The 15847-nt window shown below is 43.8% G+C and overlaps 2 protein-coding genes across 2 annotated transcripts; one reads left to right on the plus strand and one right to left on the minus strand.

The window, feature by feature from the left end:
- Window positions 1–906: 906 nt before the first annotated feature.
- On the minus strand, window positions 907–8710 carry Vps28 (vacuolar protein sorting 28). The gene is made up of 8 exons (XM_037415410.2): window positions 8533–8710; window positions 8404–8464; window positions 7856–7945; window positions 7677–7782; window positions 4504–4605; window positions 3045–3098; window positions 2882–2973; window positions 907–1081 (listed from the first exon to the last, which is right to left on the minus strand). The coding sequence occupies exons 1-8, from the start codon at window positions 8573–8575 to the stop codon at window positions 958–960; spliced, it is 672 nt and encodes a 223-aa protein (XP_037271307.1). The 5' UTR covers window positions 8576–8710; the 3' UTR covers window positions 907–957.
- Window positions 8711–8966: 256 nt separating this feature from the next.
- Window positions 8967–14074, plus strand: RpS29 (ribosomal protein S29). Its single transcript, XM_075873055.1, has 3 exons — window positions 8967–9126; window positions 9675–9774; window positions 13986–14074. The coding sequence occupies exons 1-3, from the start codon at window positions 9065–9067 to the stop codon at window positions 13992–13994; spliced, it is 171 nt and encodes a 56-aa protein (XP_075729170.1). The 5' UTR covers window positions 8967–9064; the 3' UTR covers window positions 13995–14074.
- Window positions 14075–15847: the final 1773 nt, after the last annotated feature.

The raw sequence follows: 15847 nt of genomic DNA on the forward strand, positions 1-15847 counted from the left end.
CGACAGGTAGGCCTAGCATCGCGGGCGCCGGCCGTCGCCTACGCCGTTCACACGCGAGCTCATCGTCGGGCGCTTGTTTTTGACAACACTATCAAGCGTTGCGCTCGTATGTAATGCGTTAGCATACATTATTACTTTATCGATGCCATCGATGTGAAGAGCAAAGGTGGAAGCGAAGCGAGCCAGCGCAGAGGCGCGGGTAGCTGTGTTTACCTGCGAAATGACCTTTCATCGCTGCTCACGATCTCCCTAGCAGTTTCAAAACGGGCGTTGTCGTGCAGAAAAGGCACACTTCAAGTATCACTTTATTCAATACGGAATAATATCACGTCACCAGGGAAACAAACGTACTCGATGTTTGTCACACCGCCGCAGTCGGCGATGTCAGCAATCCACGCTCGCACCGCTCCATCGACTCGCCTGGAGCCTTGAAACACGGGTGATGGGAGCGGCGACATGGAGATGGCGCCACTAGCATCGTGACGCCACTCGTATGCTCGCGCTGTGATTGGCTGCTGCAATGCGGCGCTGCGACACTGCGACAAAAATATCTGGCCGGTTTGATGCTCACCGCACCGGATATGCGGCAGTGCGACGCGATGATACGTCACGAAACGTCACCACTCCGGCAGTCGCATCGTCGCACCGCACGCCGAATCGCAGAGAAAATCGCACGTCTATCTCGCGCTTTAGGATTGTTCAGGCCGAGGTGGAATGCTACCAGCGCGACCAAGTACGCTATGCACAGCAGCAGCGCTCGCAACGCTGCTTGTGTTCCAGCGCGGGTGTTTCGCCCAACTTACCCCGTCATGCACAAGTCCATGGATATATCATATATGAGAAACGCCTTCTTTTTCTTTTGAACGACAACATTAGCAGGTGTTTTGTTATATCAACAAGCACTGGTTTCATGAAACAAAGCATGATTACATTTATTGCTCTCTTGCTATATGACAGTCACGTAGAGTTGTGAAGGATCCTGTTGAAGGCATTGTACGAAGATTCCAAGTCAAAGATGAGTTGGCGCACTTGGCTCTCATTCAGCTCATCCGAAGCGGCCATCAAAGACATGGTCTGCAGCCTAGTTCATCACAGCAATGAGCAACAATAACACTCAGTGAGACATCGCTTGGAACACATGCAACTATAACATCCACACATATCAACTACTAGCTTTCAGAGAGAGAAGACAAGGATGAATATAAACAAAGACGGGCATAACTTTCCTTACGTGCATTGAATGTGATAGTGGCACAGAACAGATTAAGACGCGAGCCCAATGGTGCAGCTGGTCAGACGATGGTGTGTCAACTCTATCAATGTCCGTGTCACATGACATGATTCACCTTGAAATCTAAGGTAAATTGCCACGTGATGTGATAACTTGGTTGTGATAACTTGGTCATATGCTATTGTATGGCAAAGTCGATTTTGATAGTGGGCCATTCTATTTGTGTGGGCGTGTATTTGTGTATGCATTTTATATATTGTGTAAGAGTGGCAACGATCCTCCAGTGCATATTTCAGACTAATTTTGTAGTCTTGATGGTGGTATGCAGCGCAGCAGTACAGTCCTATGTTAATCACGCACTATTAAAACATATGCAGAAGATTCCCATCACTGGTCAAGAGCTATCTAGGCAGCATGTTTGAGTCAGTGCACTCCTCTGTACTGTTTCTCTGCATACTATACACTAAACAGGCTGTAGTACCTGGAAGTTCAAGTTAAAAATTTTCCTCACAGCTGCGCATTTCTGAGATAAGCCAAGTGTCATCATCCAATGCTTTGCAGCACCCACCCAATGCAAACGAGACAGAATGCCAGACAGGCAACCGCCACTCCGTCGAAATCAAGGACATTGAATAGTGGTGGGTAACATACACTGCAATCGAAGCATCTCCACTCATACTTATTTATTTTTTTTATATTTTTATTAGGCATTATATTTACTGGATGCATTTAACTAATTTTTCTCCAAATTTCTGACATTTTGAAAGAGGTTGATTCAGGGCCCTTGAACAAGGCACCCAAAAAGACACTACCATAAACATGCTAGTACGGGCATGTCTATAAACCCACGAGATAAGTAAATGAAACAAAAATAAAAACCTTTAGCATTTTTATTCTTAGCCCTATATTGCCACCCTGTCTCCAGGAAGAAGCCATACGATTCACATTGACTGCAAGTGACGCATTTTATGGCACGGAGCCTGCCATCAGGACTATTGTTCATTTCTTTCTTGTTTGTTTTATCTTGTACTCATGCTTTTCAACAGACACAAAAATTTTTGGCTTAGCTTTCACTGTTATTCAGAGCCACCATGCCTCTTTTCCTTTCTTTTTTTTTTTCTTTTAGTGCCATGCTGTAGTGGTGGCAGAAGAGAGCGTGGAAGTTAGCGGCTGTTATGACCGAGTAAACAGCTGTTAGATTCGAGTTCCCATTCGCCGTGTCCTCTCACGACAAAATTATGAGGTTGGTGACATTTCATGGGTACAATAAAACAGTCCAAATACAAAGTGGAGGTTGCACGTGCGTGTGCACGCACATACACACACACACACACACACACACCTGCGTGTCTCGCTAACATGTATTCAACAAGGTTGTTGTATAACAACTGAAGCAGCTTTTATATCCTTGCTTTTACTTTGAACTATATTATTTAGTCTAGGAAAACTTGAAACATTCGATCACATATTTGATACATTGCCCACACACCCTACATTTTCGCTGCTCCTGCATCTATTGGCCACTTAAAGGAACCAATGGTAGCACTGAAAGCGATTACGTTGAGCCACACATCTACGTAAGAACAGTTTTTCTTAACTGGTTTAGGTAACATAAGAAGAGACCTTCTGATCCTCAAACAAGTGGCTTACCATTCATCTACTTTGGCTTTGCCTTCAAAGTTGGCTGGTATGAGGCTGAGCCGGCTCATAGTCTCACTCAACTCTCTCAAGTCTGGTTGCAGCTGCAAGTAGTCAAGCAATAGGCAAAGCGTTCATCGACCAGTTCACCGAAGCAGACAGACTATCACCTCACCTCATCCATAGATTTGATCTCCAGGCGTAACTTATCAATAATTGTGATGAACAGCTGAAAGAAAACAAAGACAACCGGTTTGGACAATAAGCATGGACAAAGCCTGACTTTGACCTTAAAAACAACCAGCCATACACACAAAAAATAGACATGCTTTCTGACTGATGAAAAGCAGCCATTAAAAGAATGAAGCTGGTATTGATCAACACAATTTCACTTAGCCTTATCCCCTTCTAATGGATAAGGCTAAATCCAACTTCGAAACCGAGTGTTTCCTGAAATGGCTTGAAACCACATTCATGCAGGCTTCCCATGTGGAGAACTACCGGTCATTTAACTTTACTGTGCAGCACATAGTTGCAAAGGGTCACTCTGCTAGAGACACCACCATGTTTGGCGATCATCTGATGTGCCGCTTTCCAGGACCAATGTCAAGAGCTTTTTTGCTCAAAACGAATACAACCCAAAAACAAATGGAGCATGAAATTTGGGCCTAATATTTTATTCTTTTTTGCAAACATTGAAGTTGACTGATTGCAGAATACTTGAACATTTGATTACAGGATAATTACCATCAATTAGAAAAACTGATGAAAACAACACGTTCCTTCATTTTGTTTCTTGGAATGTCATGTTGAGTGCCTTGGAATCATGCAATATAAATTTGATGAATATGCCAGGAGTGGATCATAATTCACACCTTAAGGTATTATTCTGTAGAACAGAATGAACAAAATGTCCAAAGTTAATTTTCATATCTACAAGCTACAAAGCTGCTTCAGTGACAAGAGGTCCAGCCTAACAAGACAAGAATGGGGAGATCACATATATCAACACATCTGGTGCATTTCATCTTTGAGAAAGCTGCCAGCACCAGCCTTCATTATGACTGCCTTTATATAGTAACATGAAATTGTTTTTTCAGCAACTCTGTCTATTCTAGAAATGTCTCTTCATGGCATAATCCTTTGTATTCAATAAAATAACCACTAAAACAGCTATTGCATTATCCTTGACCCTGCCAGATCAAACTTTGAGTATGCTGACCTATGTGTCTCCACGCTAAATCCCCAGGTGGCTAAATGTGGTCACCACTATACAGGATGAATAAATGCTGTGTACTACTAATATCTCCTGGATTAGAGCACAGGAGGAGCCTCTAAAGCACACAACTTTATTTCAGCTAAGGTGCTAAAAAACATATGTTAGAGCTGCGCGCAAGCTTCACCACAGTAAGCAAGCTTTTGCTGCAGTGAAGTGCAGAAGGGGGCCTTAAAGGACCAGTTGGTACATGATACTGCAAGAAAACAATGCATAAATGGGACCAAGCTGAACAGCACTTGTGTTGTTTGTTTCTTCAACACGGACCCATTCTCGCACAATTTTTTTGCACTGCAGTGAAGTACCAAGATACTGACAGTGAGAGCGATATAACATGGTGCACTGGCACCAGTCTTACCGACACAATATCAGCAATGCATTTGCTTGTGTTCCCTTTGTCGTCCTTGATGGTAATAGGCCTGTCCTCACGGATTCGTTCCATGGCAGCAGGACAGTCCAGCTACACACAAACCAACCAAGAAGGCACTAAACAATAAAATTGCTAACAAATAGGCATGACGTTTTGTCACCCTTTCCTGCACACAGTATAACCCAGAAGCCTTGGAAATATGATAGCAATGCATGTTTTGGACAAGTACTGCTGACTGGGTAAGTTAGTGCATGAAAAGTCTGTTTTACAGCGAAAGCTGTTATGAGATCACAACTCAGGTCTCGCGCAGCGCCGTAGTTGTCCGCCGCTGCCGGTGTCCATAACCACACCACACGAATTTAGAAAAAAAAAAAAATACCAATGAGACAGTGCGGCTGAACCTGGGTTCGCTGGGTGCAAGTCCAGTATTCTACCACTGAACCATGCCGGTGCTTGGGACTTGGCAAACTTGCCTTAGGCAGGCTAGACGTCGGGAAAGCAATCGCATTATTACGACTTATAAAGCGTTTTAAAACAGCTAAAGAACAACCAGTTGTCGCACAATGCAAATAGCATAACGAGTAGGTCGTCCAGTGCTTCGACTCATTACAAAAGCTTGTCCTTGTTCTACTATTAACTGCGGCACATACCTACTTCAGGCATAATTCCTCATCATCGTCAGCCACTGCATTAACAATTGGCACAACATTCCTTGCAAGTGTTTAGCGAGCCCCGCCGCGGTGGTCTAGTGGCTAAGGTACTCGGCTGCTGACCCACAGGTCGCGGGTTCGTATCCCGGCTGTGGCGGCTGCATTTCCAATGGAGGCGGAAATGTTGTAGGCCAGTGTGCTCAGATTTGAGTGCACGTTAAAGAACCTCAGGTGGTCGATATTTTCGGAGCCCTCCACTGCAGTGTCTCTCATAATTATATGGTGGTTTTGGGACGTTAAACCCAACATATCATCAAGTGTTTAGCGAATACCCCGCTTCACAGAAGAATGAGGAAATATGGCAGAGCGAATGCCGGCCTACTACACAATTTTTTTTATTTTTAATGCCGTAGTGGGTATCAAGCAAGTGTACTTGCAGCAGTTACCCAATGAGTGTTTAGAAAAGGCTCTGAAAGGCCGCTCTTCTAGCTTTCGATGTGACTGTGCTGTGCTTTCTGCGCAGGCCTGGAGTCTTTTTTCCCTATGTTGACTGTATAGCATCTTTTTTCACGATACCGAGCTGCACTAAAGCAATATAAATTTTTCATGTTTTGTAGGTGGCCTTTAACTATGCTTTCCACAAGATTCTGCATTATTTTTGTAAAATGTGCTCTGCATTTCTGTGAACATAAGCTTGTGCACAGAATAGCTGTAGTCCAACAATGGTATTGTATGCAAGGGCTCAGTTTTTTGTTAGACACAACCTAACGAAACCAACAGACATTAAAGCCAAGAGAGGTATATGGCACACGCTTGTTACACTTCCACAAAGTTTTTTTTATTTATCATAGTACCCACAGTGCACATGGGCATTACTGAGGAGGGAGGGGAAAGACAGAACACAGATGTTCAATACAAAACACAGATGTTAATGCCTTGGCCATACAATAAATTAGAAGGCATTTCACTGTGCACTTACAGGGTGACACAACAAACAACACAATAGATTCATAATACAAAATCCATACTCATGCAACCGCGCAAGTTCACAACTGCAGAGCCTGCAGTAAACTTGAAAATACACCATGTGAGGTTATTTCTGTTATATCTGACGATGAGCTGTTCAACCAACCTATCGCTCTGAAAAAAAATGGCATTTTAAATGCTTGATTGATATGTGGGGTTTAAAGTCCCAAAACCACCATATGATTATGAGAGACGCCGTAGTGGAGGGCTTCGGAAATTTTGACCACCCGGGGTTCTTTAACGTGCACCCAAATATGAGTACACGGGCCTATAGCATTTCCCCCTCCATCGGAAATGCAGCCGCCGCAGCCGGGATTCGATCGCGCGACCTGCGGGTCAGCAGCCGAGTACCTTAGCCACTAGACCACCGCGGCGGGGCACAATTTCATCGCAACCGAAATGCGACCGCCGCGGTCGGGATCGAACCATCAACCTTTGGGTTATCAGCTGAGCACCCTAGCCACTGATCTACCGAGGCGCATGGTCCAATAGTAGTGAAACGCAATCAGGTCTGCAAAGGAACAGCTGGGGGTCAAGATGTGAAAAAGTTTTAACCTCAGATATTGTGTTTGCTTGTGTAGAAGTTCCAAACTATGACTTTCTTTTGCTCTCGAAATGCTAATATTTCTGATATAATAATAGCACTCAAAAGCGAACAGCCATGTTTTCAATACTCAACACGTCACGCGCCTTCCATTAATGAAGTCAGCTGATGCCTAATAAAACTGTCGCTCCTCTCCTTCCAGGTGTTTTACTACGGCAAGCAATGCATGCTTAGGTGAACCTTTCTTTCCTTTCGACACCGAGTCTCATTGGTCTACATTAGTCTCAAGAAACTGCTGTCGAGTGGACATTACTTTTTTGCAGCCAGATATCTAGCACCAAAAAACAGAGCAAGAGGTGCTGCTGGCCCCTCCACCAGTGAAAGTAATATGACAGTGCATTCAAGGCATATTACTTCTCAGCAGTGATTCATTGCAAGTGTGTCATTGCTGCCATGTGCACTAGCCATGAATGCTCCGTTCAATCCAACGAACCTCAAAGTTTTAGTAACTCTTCAGTAGTTTCAAGGCATTCTGAAGCCCTTTAGTTGAAACAAAAGCCTTTAAATTGATTTAAACTTCTCAGTTTCCAAGAAAAAATAACTTAGTTAATGAAGGAGAACAGGCCTGCACAGTACGAATGTGTACAGCACAGGGAAATGTTCACACCACCCCCCGTAACAGAAAATGGGTACAATACCAGGAACCTTGACCTAGATCAAAGACATTTTGAGATGCATTCTCTTGATAAGCAAACAGACAGGTTGCTTGTCATTACGATGAGGGACTGCACTAGATGGGGTGTGAACATATGTGTGGTGGAAATACAGCTCAGGCTCAATATTGCCTTCAGTGCATACAACAAACCCTTCTCTTTAGGTATTGTAAAAAACAAAGCAACAGCGGTCACACATTTCAAGTTACACATTACGTATGAACTCACCCGAAAGGCAGCCATGAATGCTTCAACTGTAGAGAACTCTGGTCCTTGCACTTGCTTGAACGCTGCCTTGTACTGGACCAGCAGTTTTGAACAAGCCGCAGTGTATCTGCGTTAACGTTTTCGGTTGTGCATACGCATTCACGTGAGGCACAAACACACGAACACGATCAGCGACTTACTCTTTTGGCGTCACGCAGTCTTTAATGTAGGCCTTCTCTAAGCATTGCAGCGTGTTGATTACAGCATACAAATCAGCCATGTTGTCATACCTGTTGGACAAATAAAAGTATCAGTTTAAAGCACGCGACATGAAATTCGCGTGGTTTCGGAAAGCTCATACGCACAGCTGTGCAGTCAATACGTTTAATTTAGTGTCGTCTAGTACTAATACCAAACGACCGTGTTTTGGAGGTCCGAAGTTAGTCCCATTTAACTTTCAAGAGCTGTGTTGTGAAAGACGCGACCTTCCCAGATCTGTTAAGTCGAAATGAAACTGCTTTCAACGGTTTATATTTTACGGTGTACTAGGCAGCTCGTTTCCAGGCTTTATCGTTCCCTGGGAGACAGTAGGACACTTCACGGAACCAAGGTAAATGCAAAAACGTACTCTGAAGTTTGTTTCCAGTTACGTAAGATGTGAGCCCCAAACGACTGCTAGGATCTGGTCGATAACAGGTTCGTACAGCCGAAAAAAAGAAAAAAAAAACTGAATTGCTGCAGTGCTCACTTCTCGCGCTCCCGCGAAGTCCTCTGAAGTCGCACTTCTTCGTACAGTTCGGGACGGTGCTCTGGAAATTAAACATCGGTGCAAGGTGAATGACTGAAGCGACGTTCAGGGCGGAACGAGAGACGGTACCTTGGTTGTTGGTTTGAGACATGAGAGCTGCGAAGGAAGCCATGATGTTGTAATGCCGCTTGAGTCAGACGATCGCTAGGCTTATTTGGCGGGCAGCGGTGCACGTTCACCGCGTACAGCTATCGTTTATACCTGTCAAAAGCGATATCTACCACAGCTGACATACCATACCTTGCACAACAACCGAGCAAGCGACTACATTCGACTTAGCATTGGCTTCTCTATTGGCTTGACTTGACGATACAAATAGCTCTACATGCAAATAAATGATAACTAATAAATAACCTATAAGTTTATTGTTTGTTGTAAGTTTTAATGTTGAGTTTATTATTTTAACAAAAACTTTTTGTTTATACTGAGAGCATTGCGTACAACTCTACTTCAATAAAGAGCATAGGCAGGGCACCCTAAGGCCTAGCGTCAGCTGCAGTTTTGTTCTTTAGTAAATTTGTATTTCGGTCACATCCACAGTCGCATCCAAAGCTGCTTTCTTTCCTGCCAGCAAGCGAGCTTGTGTAGGCGCTGTTCCACCATGGGTCACGAAAACATCTGGTATTCCCACCCCAGGAAGTATGGACCTGGCTCCCGGTACTGGTAAGTTGTTAAATGAACAATCTGCTACTCTTTTAAACGTTCGTTTGTGACAATACGTGCTTTAATTAAGCGCTGCACGCCTCTCGGATAGCTGCAGTCACTAGGCCTAGCGGCTGTATTATCCACGTGTGACCATGCGTTGTATTCGCAATTACTGTGACGAAGCCGCCGCGATGATAAGTTTCGTGCACCTAGAAACTGGAAACGTATGTTCGTTACCGCAATATGGCCCGTTTTAACACTTCACTGCGCAGTTTTTAGGTATGTGATTGATGCCCGGTCGGCGCTGCCGGCATGGCATTCGCGGTGTTCAGGGTTCGTACTTGACGCTTTCGCCAAAAGCCGAAAAACCTGATATGTAGTCGTGAGGTCAGTTTACTCATATAATATATATACACCAGTTCGCTTTAATAACTCAACGGCTTCACGACAACGTCAATGTTAGCACTCTTCGATCTCTATTGCCATTGCGGCTGTTACAGTGTGCCCGGTTGCAAACTAACGTTAATGTGGTCGCACAGTAACTTTCCATCATTTCTTCTATGCAGCCGGGTCTGTGCCAACCACCACGGGCTCATCCGCAAGTACGGCCTGAACATCTGTCGCCGTTGCTTCAGACAGTACGCAGCTGACATTGGGTTTAAAAAGGTAAGCCCATCTGACCTCGCTGCACCCTACGTTTTGCCTGAGGAAGCACACTTTCAGTTTTTAAATGCAAATAGCCGTGTTGAGAGTTCGTTTATCCTCGGTGTTGGCTTCTGTAATGAAGTAAGCACGTGCCCGACTCGAAGTACATTACTAATTTACGTAAATATTGCGATACGCGGAATCTAAATCTTCTCCGTATGTTTAGACAGTTTATTTGGTAGCATTAAACTGTTACAAAGTAAAACGTGATTTTCGAAAGCCGATTGTAACTTGGCAGCTTGACATTGCATTGCCTGCAATATGGCTTTGGAACTGTTTTCAAAGGCCTATTTATACTTGTAACCATGCTACAACTGTAATTCTCCTTGTGTGTATGCTCTAGACTGCTTTGCAGATTTTTTTTGTTTGTTCAATGCAAAACTGCTACAAATGAGGCCGCACTAGTCGTTCTAAGCCAGAATGTGAGCTTCGGCTGCGGCGGCTGCATTTCCGATGGAGGTGGAAATGTTGTAGGCCCGTGTGCTCAGATTTGGGTGCACGTTAAAGAACCCCAGGTGGTTGAAATTTCCGGAGCCCTCCACTACGGCGTCTCTCATAATCACATTGTAGCGATACTGAGGCAGACAGGTTAAAAAAAAAACAAGTGTATTTATTAGGGCGAACTTGTGCCCACGATTCTAAAGACTATGGTCGTCAAGTCCGAGTAGCCAAGTGGCACAGATCCAACTATCTTCCTTGTAGCCGGAGCGCATGCCTGCCGGGTCTTGCTGGTGCTGGTGCCACGATGATTGTGGCGGGCTACTTGAACGTGGCCAACCTGTCGCAGCAATATGGTGGTTTTGGGACGTTAAACCCCACATATCAATCAATCAAGAATTTATGAGCTTGAGGGGACCTGCACTACCAGGACACCTCAAAGTCCAGTTATTTCGAAGCCATTCACACCGAAGAGTGCTCTTGCTCCTTCTGGCACCTTTAACCAAACTAAATTCCCTCTGGTCAACTTTTACACTCTTTTATACTCGTGACACACGGGCAAAAGTTATGTACTTTAAAGTAAACCCCTTTTGTCACCTAAGGGGACCGTTTGCAGAAAGGAGTGGCGCTGATGACACACGGCACCGGACTACTGCTTTAGGCGGTGCCTCAGAAGAACGCTGCAGAAAAAATGGCGCTGTTTGTGGAAGCAGCAAGATTGGAAATATTAAAAATAATCTGCGCATGTACATCACATTCAGCGACGCCGGAGCATAAATCTTTTTTTTTTTTTTTTTTGTCTGGTGGCTTATACTGCGCATACCTGTAATTTTCTTTCGCTTTTTTTTGCGTTTTTAGCAGCAACTTAAGTTCGTCTGGCAACTATGAACAGTCCGTGTTTTGCTGTTTTTGTTTTTTGTCGTGCTTTTTACATGGCTGCGTCCAGCTGGTTCAGTGACGGCATGCCGCGTTTTATCGTGATCCTGCGATGTCTCAGCGCAGAGACAGAGATAAAGCAACAGTTGAGGTGGGCCTGACTCTTGTCACCCTCGGCTCCATCGAAGATGAGCTAAACGCTGTGAAGGCAATTTCGCTGTGAATTTGCGCCCGTGTACGGGGAATACCAGCGTCGGTGAGGCTCCCGGCAATCGCCTGGTACACTCCACCGTTGTGCTTTTGCCCTCGCAAGGCGTCCAAATGGTCCTCCCATAGCTTTATCAGCGCCCAGGTCTCCTTTTCAGTCCACTGGACGAGCGGTTTTTTCTTCACCGACTGAGCCGACTCCATTGTTACAAGATACTACGTCACCGACACAGCAACTGCCGCTGCCAACCCTAACATGATCGCGCTAGTGACGTAATGCAGGCGTTTGAGAGTATGGACAGACTATACGCCTTCACTTTTCAACAAATCGCACTGCTGCTGAAAATGACAACATTTTCTCAGCGCAAAAAGATACTGACAGGGCACCGCAGTGTTGCGACACGTTTTCTTCTATTGATAAATTATGCACACTGTATGCGAGAGTACTCCCTTCCTGCCAGAAAAGTAGATGCGGGATCTGCTTTTGCAAAAAGGATCTTTGCCGGAAAGGAGTTACTCCTTTGTCGTGTGTCACAGCGCCCGAACGCCTTTCTGAAAGATGTCCCCTTGTCTAAAGGACTTCAGGGTGCCCGTGTGTCAGGGGCATTAATGTGATACTGATCTCCGTGACTGCTATCCTCATGTTGTATCCAATTTGACGATTGAAAGCTAATCGTTGATTGTAGTTGTGCGTGCATATAAAGGATCGTATTCTACGTCCACTGTTAATCAATGGCCCTTCTTAGTGGTCTCTAACATTTGCCCTGTCCATTTTGCTTTTTACCTGCATATTTAATTTTTTCAAACCATCTTTTGGCATCCTCTGCTGTTTCCCACAAGTTGGTATTCATTCATGATTTTGTTGCTCTGACCATCTGTCCTTCGCATTGCATGGCCAGCTGTGGTCCAATCTTTTTTATTAATGTCAACTAGCATACCTACCAACTGTCCAGACTTTTTTGGGAGATTTCAGTATTTCAGTCTTTTCCTAAATTTGTACGGTTGGCTGAAAAACTTCTCAGAAATAGAAATTTGTGTGTGATCTGGCCGCATTAGCAGAATACCAACCAACTCGGATCTAGGCTTCTTGTAAAACTATTGCACAATAATTTAAACGAATTGGGAAATGTTGATTTAAACTTAAGTACAGTGGAACCTCAATGGTACGAATGTGAAAAATTTTCCTGCCGAATTTCACTGTGTGTCCAGTGGGAGAACATTTGGATGTTGCGAACACTTTTGGCGCGTCGCACCGGGTGACACAAACTTCGGTAGCAAACCATCGAGCTATGGCTGAGAGCAACGTGCTTGAAGCTTCAGAACAACATGTGCCGCCTTTGAAACCGCAGTCACTCGATGCTATCGGACAGAACTCCGAAAGTGCACGCACGTCTAACGCTCACCCCAGTGAAAACGACGTTTCTATTTGCAAACTAATGACAAATCAGCAACAGGTGCAATCATTGAAGCAAAAAGCGACAGTTTTGAAGGTACGTGCGTGGCTCGTGTACGCTGAACTACTGTTTGCAGTTTCCCCCTCAAGCGATCACTGCGACGCGATTATCATTAATGACTGCAATTTTTTAAGATCCACGGCTATTGCAGTGGTAGATGTGATGAATGGTTAGCAAAAAGGCATAAAACATTTCTGTGTTTATGTCAGTATTCGCATAAGTTTCGGGTGATAATGATATCTTTAATCCCTCTTGATACGTACATATTATAAGCGGTTATAAGATCGCAACGCCAATGTGCACACTTATGGGACTGATCGTCCCGTAAGCGTTGCCCCCCCCCCCTTTTTTTTTTTCGGTGATCTTTTTTGTTCGAAAAAAGATAGGGAGGCATACCCTTCGTTGCGGTAATCTTGCGGATGCAAAATTCTTGAACTTGGTAGGTATAAACTAGTAAATGGAATACCCCTATTTATTCGCTGGTTTTTTCTGCCATAATCCAATTCTGCCTATGATTTTCTGTGTCCATGCAGGCAGGATACTGGGTTTATAAATTCTGAGCTCTCATTAAGTTTCTGCTCCATATGCAAGCACTAACAAAATGCAATGATTGTATACTTTTGCTTCATTGGCAAGTTGCCCGTCATGTTGTGGAAACGTCTGCTGCATGGGCCCCTGCCAATCTTGTATTTACTTCCCATCACGAGGCTTGTGCATTACTTTTTGATCTGCATATGCATACTGTGCATAGATTTTAAGGCCCAGAAGGGCAAAGGAAGGTAATATTTGTTTGCATATATTTACCTGCACAACACTGAATCAGGCCTATATACTTTACAATGCAAGACGTGTTAAATAAGTGGGCTACGATTGTATCTACAATTAGTTGCAACCAGCGTAATTGGCCACTAGTGTTTTGGGCCACATGTCCAGTAGACTAATTTTATCGCACTAGCAAATATTTTTACATTGGACTACTTGTAGCTTTGTTGCGTGGTAATTGGACGTGGGCCTACACTTTGAAACATAAAAATATGTTTGCATCATCAATTGGCCTTTAAGCATGAGCATACCAAAGGTATACCACTGGAGCGATGAGTCACTTGCTGCCTGCGCATGTAAAAGTGTGATTTGCCAAATATTACCTTGTTGCACTGCTTGAAACCATGCTTAGTACTGTTTTTTCTTTCCTTTCAGCTGGACTAAACTCTGGAGGTGGCAATCGTGGGGTGCTAAAAAAATAAACCACCAGTCTGCCTGAGGCAGTCCTGGGCCCAAAAAAACAATGTCTTGGAGCCTGTTTTATTAGGAGTATGTTTATTGTATAAAAGAAACAAATGTGACACACCGGGACTACACGAGGTACAAGCAAAATAGGAAGGCACTTGTGAGCATGCTTTATGGCCAGCCCCAGTTGTCTGGGGATGACTAGGGGGGTGCCCGTTGTCTACATCTGGGCTCAGGTACATCTGCAACCAGCCAAGGGGGGCCACAGGAAATGGCCCTGTGCATTGCAAGAGGTTCTTTTTTTATGTGAAATATAAGTATTTCTGCACAAGCTCCTTCAACATGAGCCCTTGTCAAGCAAAATGAATTGAGAACTTGGCATGTAACACTATTGTAAACAGCTGGGTCAGTAGTATGAATTTTTGCAAGTTAAGCTGTATTCACATGATGGACATTATTTGGGTTGCTCTAAACCCAGGATTTACACCTGAGAGAATTTGCACAAGGAAGGATATTGGCATTGAGAGGATTGCAACACATTTTAGGCCTGTATAGACCAAAGTGGCCATGGTGACTTGGTACACACAATTCGTGGGCTTTAATGATTTGATCTGTCGTGCGAATACAGCTTTACAAACATAATAAATTCACTTTGCAACATCGCTTGCGTATGAGGCTACATAAAAAGCAGGTTGTCTTTCAAACAGAAACTTGTGTGAATGTTGTGCAGCTATACCACTGACACACTTGAGTGCTTGCACTGTCAAACATACTTGAGCATCTTTGGTTTTGTGCTTGTAAGGCAACTGTTGTGGTACAGTTTACCATTACAGAGACCGGGAGATAATTGAAAAAAATGTACTACATAGGTTATGATTTCTTTTTGTAAGAGGTTGTGTGGCTTTTGTACCACAACTATGTGTAATATACAGCTCCTTCTGAACACATTTTCTGCCACTACTAAATTTAGGAACCATTAATAGCTCGTACGGCTCCACATTATGAGTGAAATGCAAATAACTATGTGTATAATACATTTAAATGCGCATGAAAAACATCAATGTCAGGTCTCGATTTCCAGTTTGTACTAACTGCTTACATGACATTTTAAGTAAGTGATATCGAGTATCTAAGAAGATCATTGCACTGTTTGCGTGTTAAGGAAAGCACAACAAAAATTTCATTCCAATCTGGGGATAACAAGTGCCAAAAACTTGTCCAAACTCGAGCAGTTGCCTAAAGTTGCATCTTTATAAAAACTCATCTTAAATGCAAGCGGACCAGGCAGCTCCAGCCTCTTTCAAGGCTGGCTGTGTGGTTGCAATGCTGAGCATTCCTCTTCAATACAATAGAAATGAAAGCTCATCTATGTCCCAAGGATAAGCTTTTTAAAATTATTTCTTCCATCATGAGAGCTTCACAGCATGGTTATTTTGTGCATGTGGCTTTAGTGAACTCGTGCTAAATGCAGTGGTAAACAGCCATGTGATTACTTTTAGGGGACTTTAGACAATAAGCTCTTGCTGTTTTTTCAACAGCCACCTTGTGCTTTTTAAAAGAGATTTTAGACTACGTTGATATAACTACAATCTTGTTTTTTTTGTCATAAAAGTAGAGAAACTAAACTTGTGAAAGCAAGCAAAAGAATATTTAGGGAAGAGCTAGCATTTTTAGAGTAGCATCTCCCCTTGACTACCCTGGAGAAAATCTTTACGTATAGAGGAAGAGGTGGTTAGAGTGCAACAACAAAGGTGTGAGGCATAACCACCAAGCCTGCTGTTCAAGTTAATGACCACAGACATCATATGCTCCCGACCAAATTTGACAAGTAC

This window comes from Rhipicephalus microplus, chromosome 9 (assembly GCF_043290135.1).
Source record: "Rhipicephalus microplus isolate Deutch F79 chromosome 9, USDA_Rmic, whole genome shotgun sequence".
NCBI classification, from domain to species: domain Eukaryota; kingdom Metazoa; phylum Arthropoda; class Arachnida; order Ixodida; family Ixodidae; genus Rhipicephalus; species Rhipicephalus microplus.

Bases quoted from the DNA above. Each gene is read 5' to 3' on its own strand.
- Vps28 (XM_037415410.2), bottom strand. From the start codon at position 8,575: ATGGCTTCCTTCGCAGCTCTCATGTCTCAAACCAACAACCAAG. The intron at 8,465-8,532 runs GTACCGTCTCTC...TTTAATTTCCAG, and splicing joins GTCTCAAACCAACAACCAAG to AGCACCGTCCCGAACTGTAC. The intron at 2,974-3,044 runs GTGAGGTGATAG...GACTACTTGCAG, and splicing joins AGATCAAATCTATGGATGAG to CTGCAACCAGACTTGAGAGA.
- RpS29 (XM_075873055.1), top strand. From the start codon at position 9,065: ATGGGTCACGAAAACATCTGGTATTCCCACCCCAGGAAGTATGGACCT. The intron at 9,127-9,674 runs GTAAGTTGTTAA...TCTTCTATGCAG, and splicing joins GGACCTGGCTCCCGGTACTG to CCGGGTCTGTGCCAACCACC.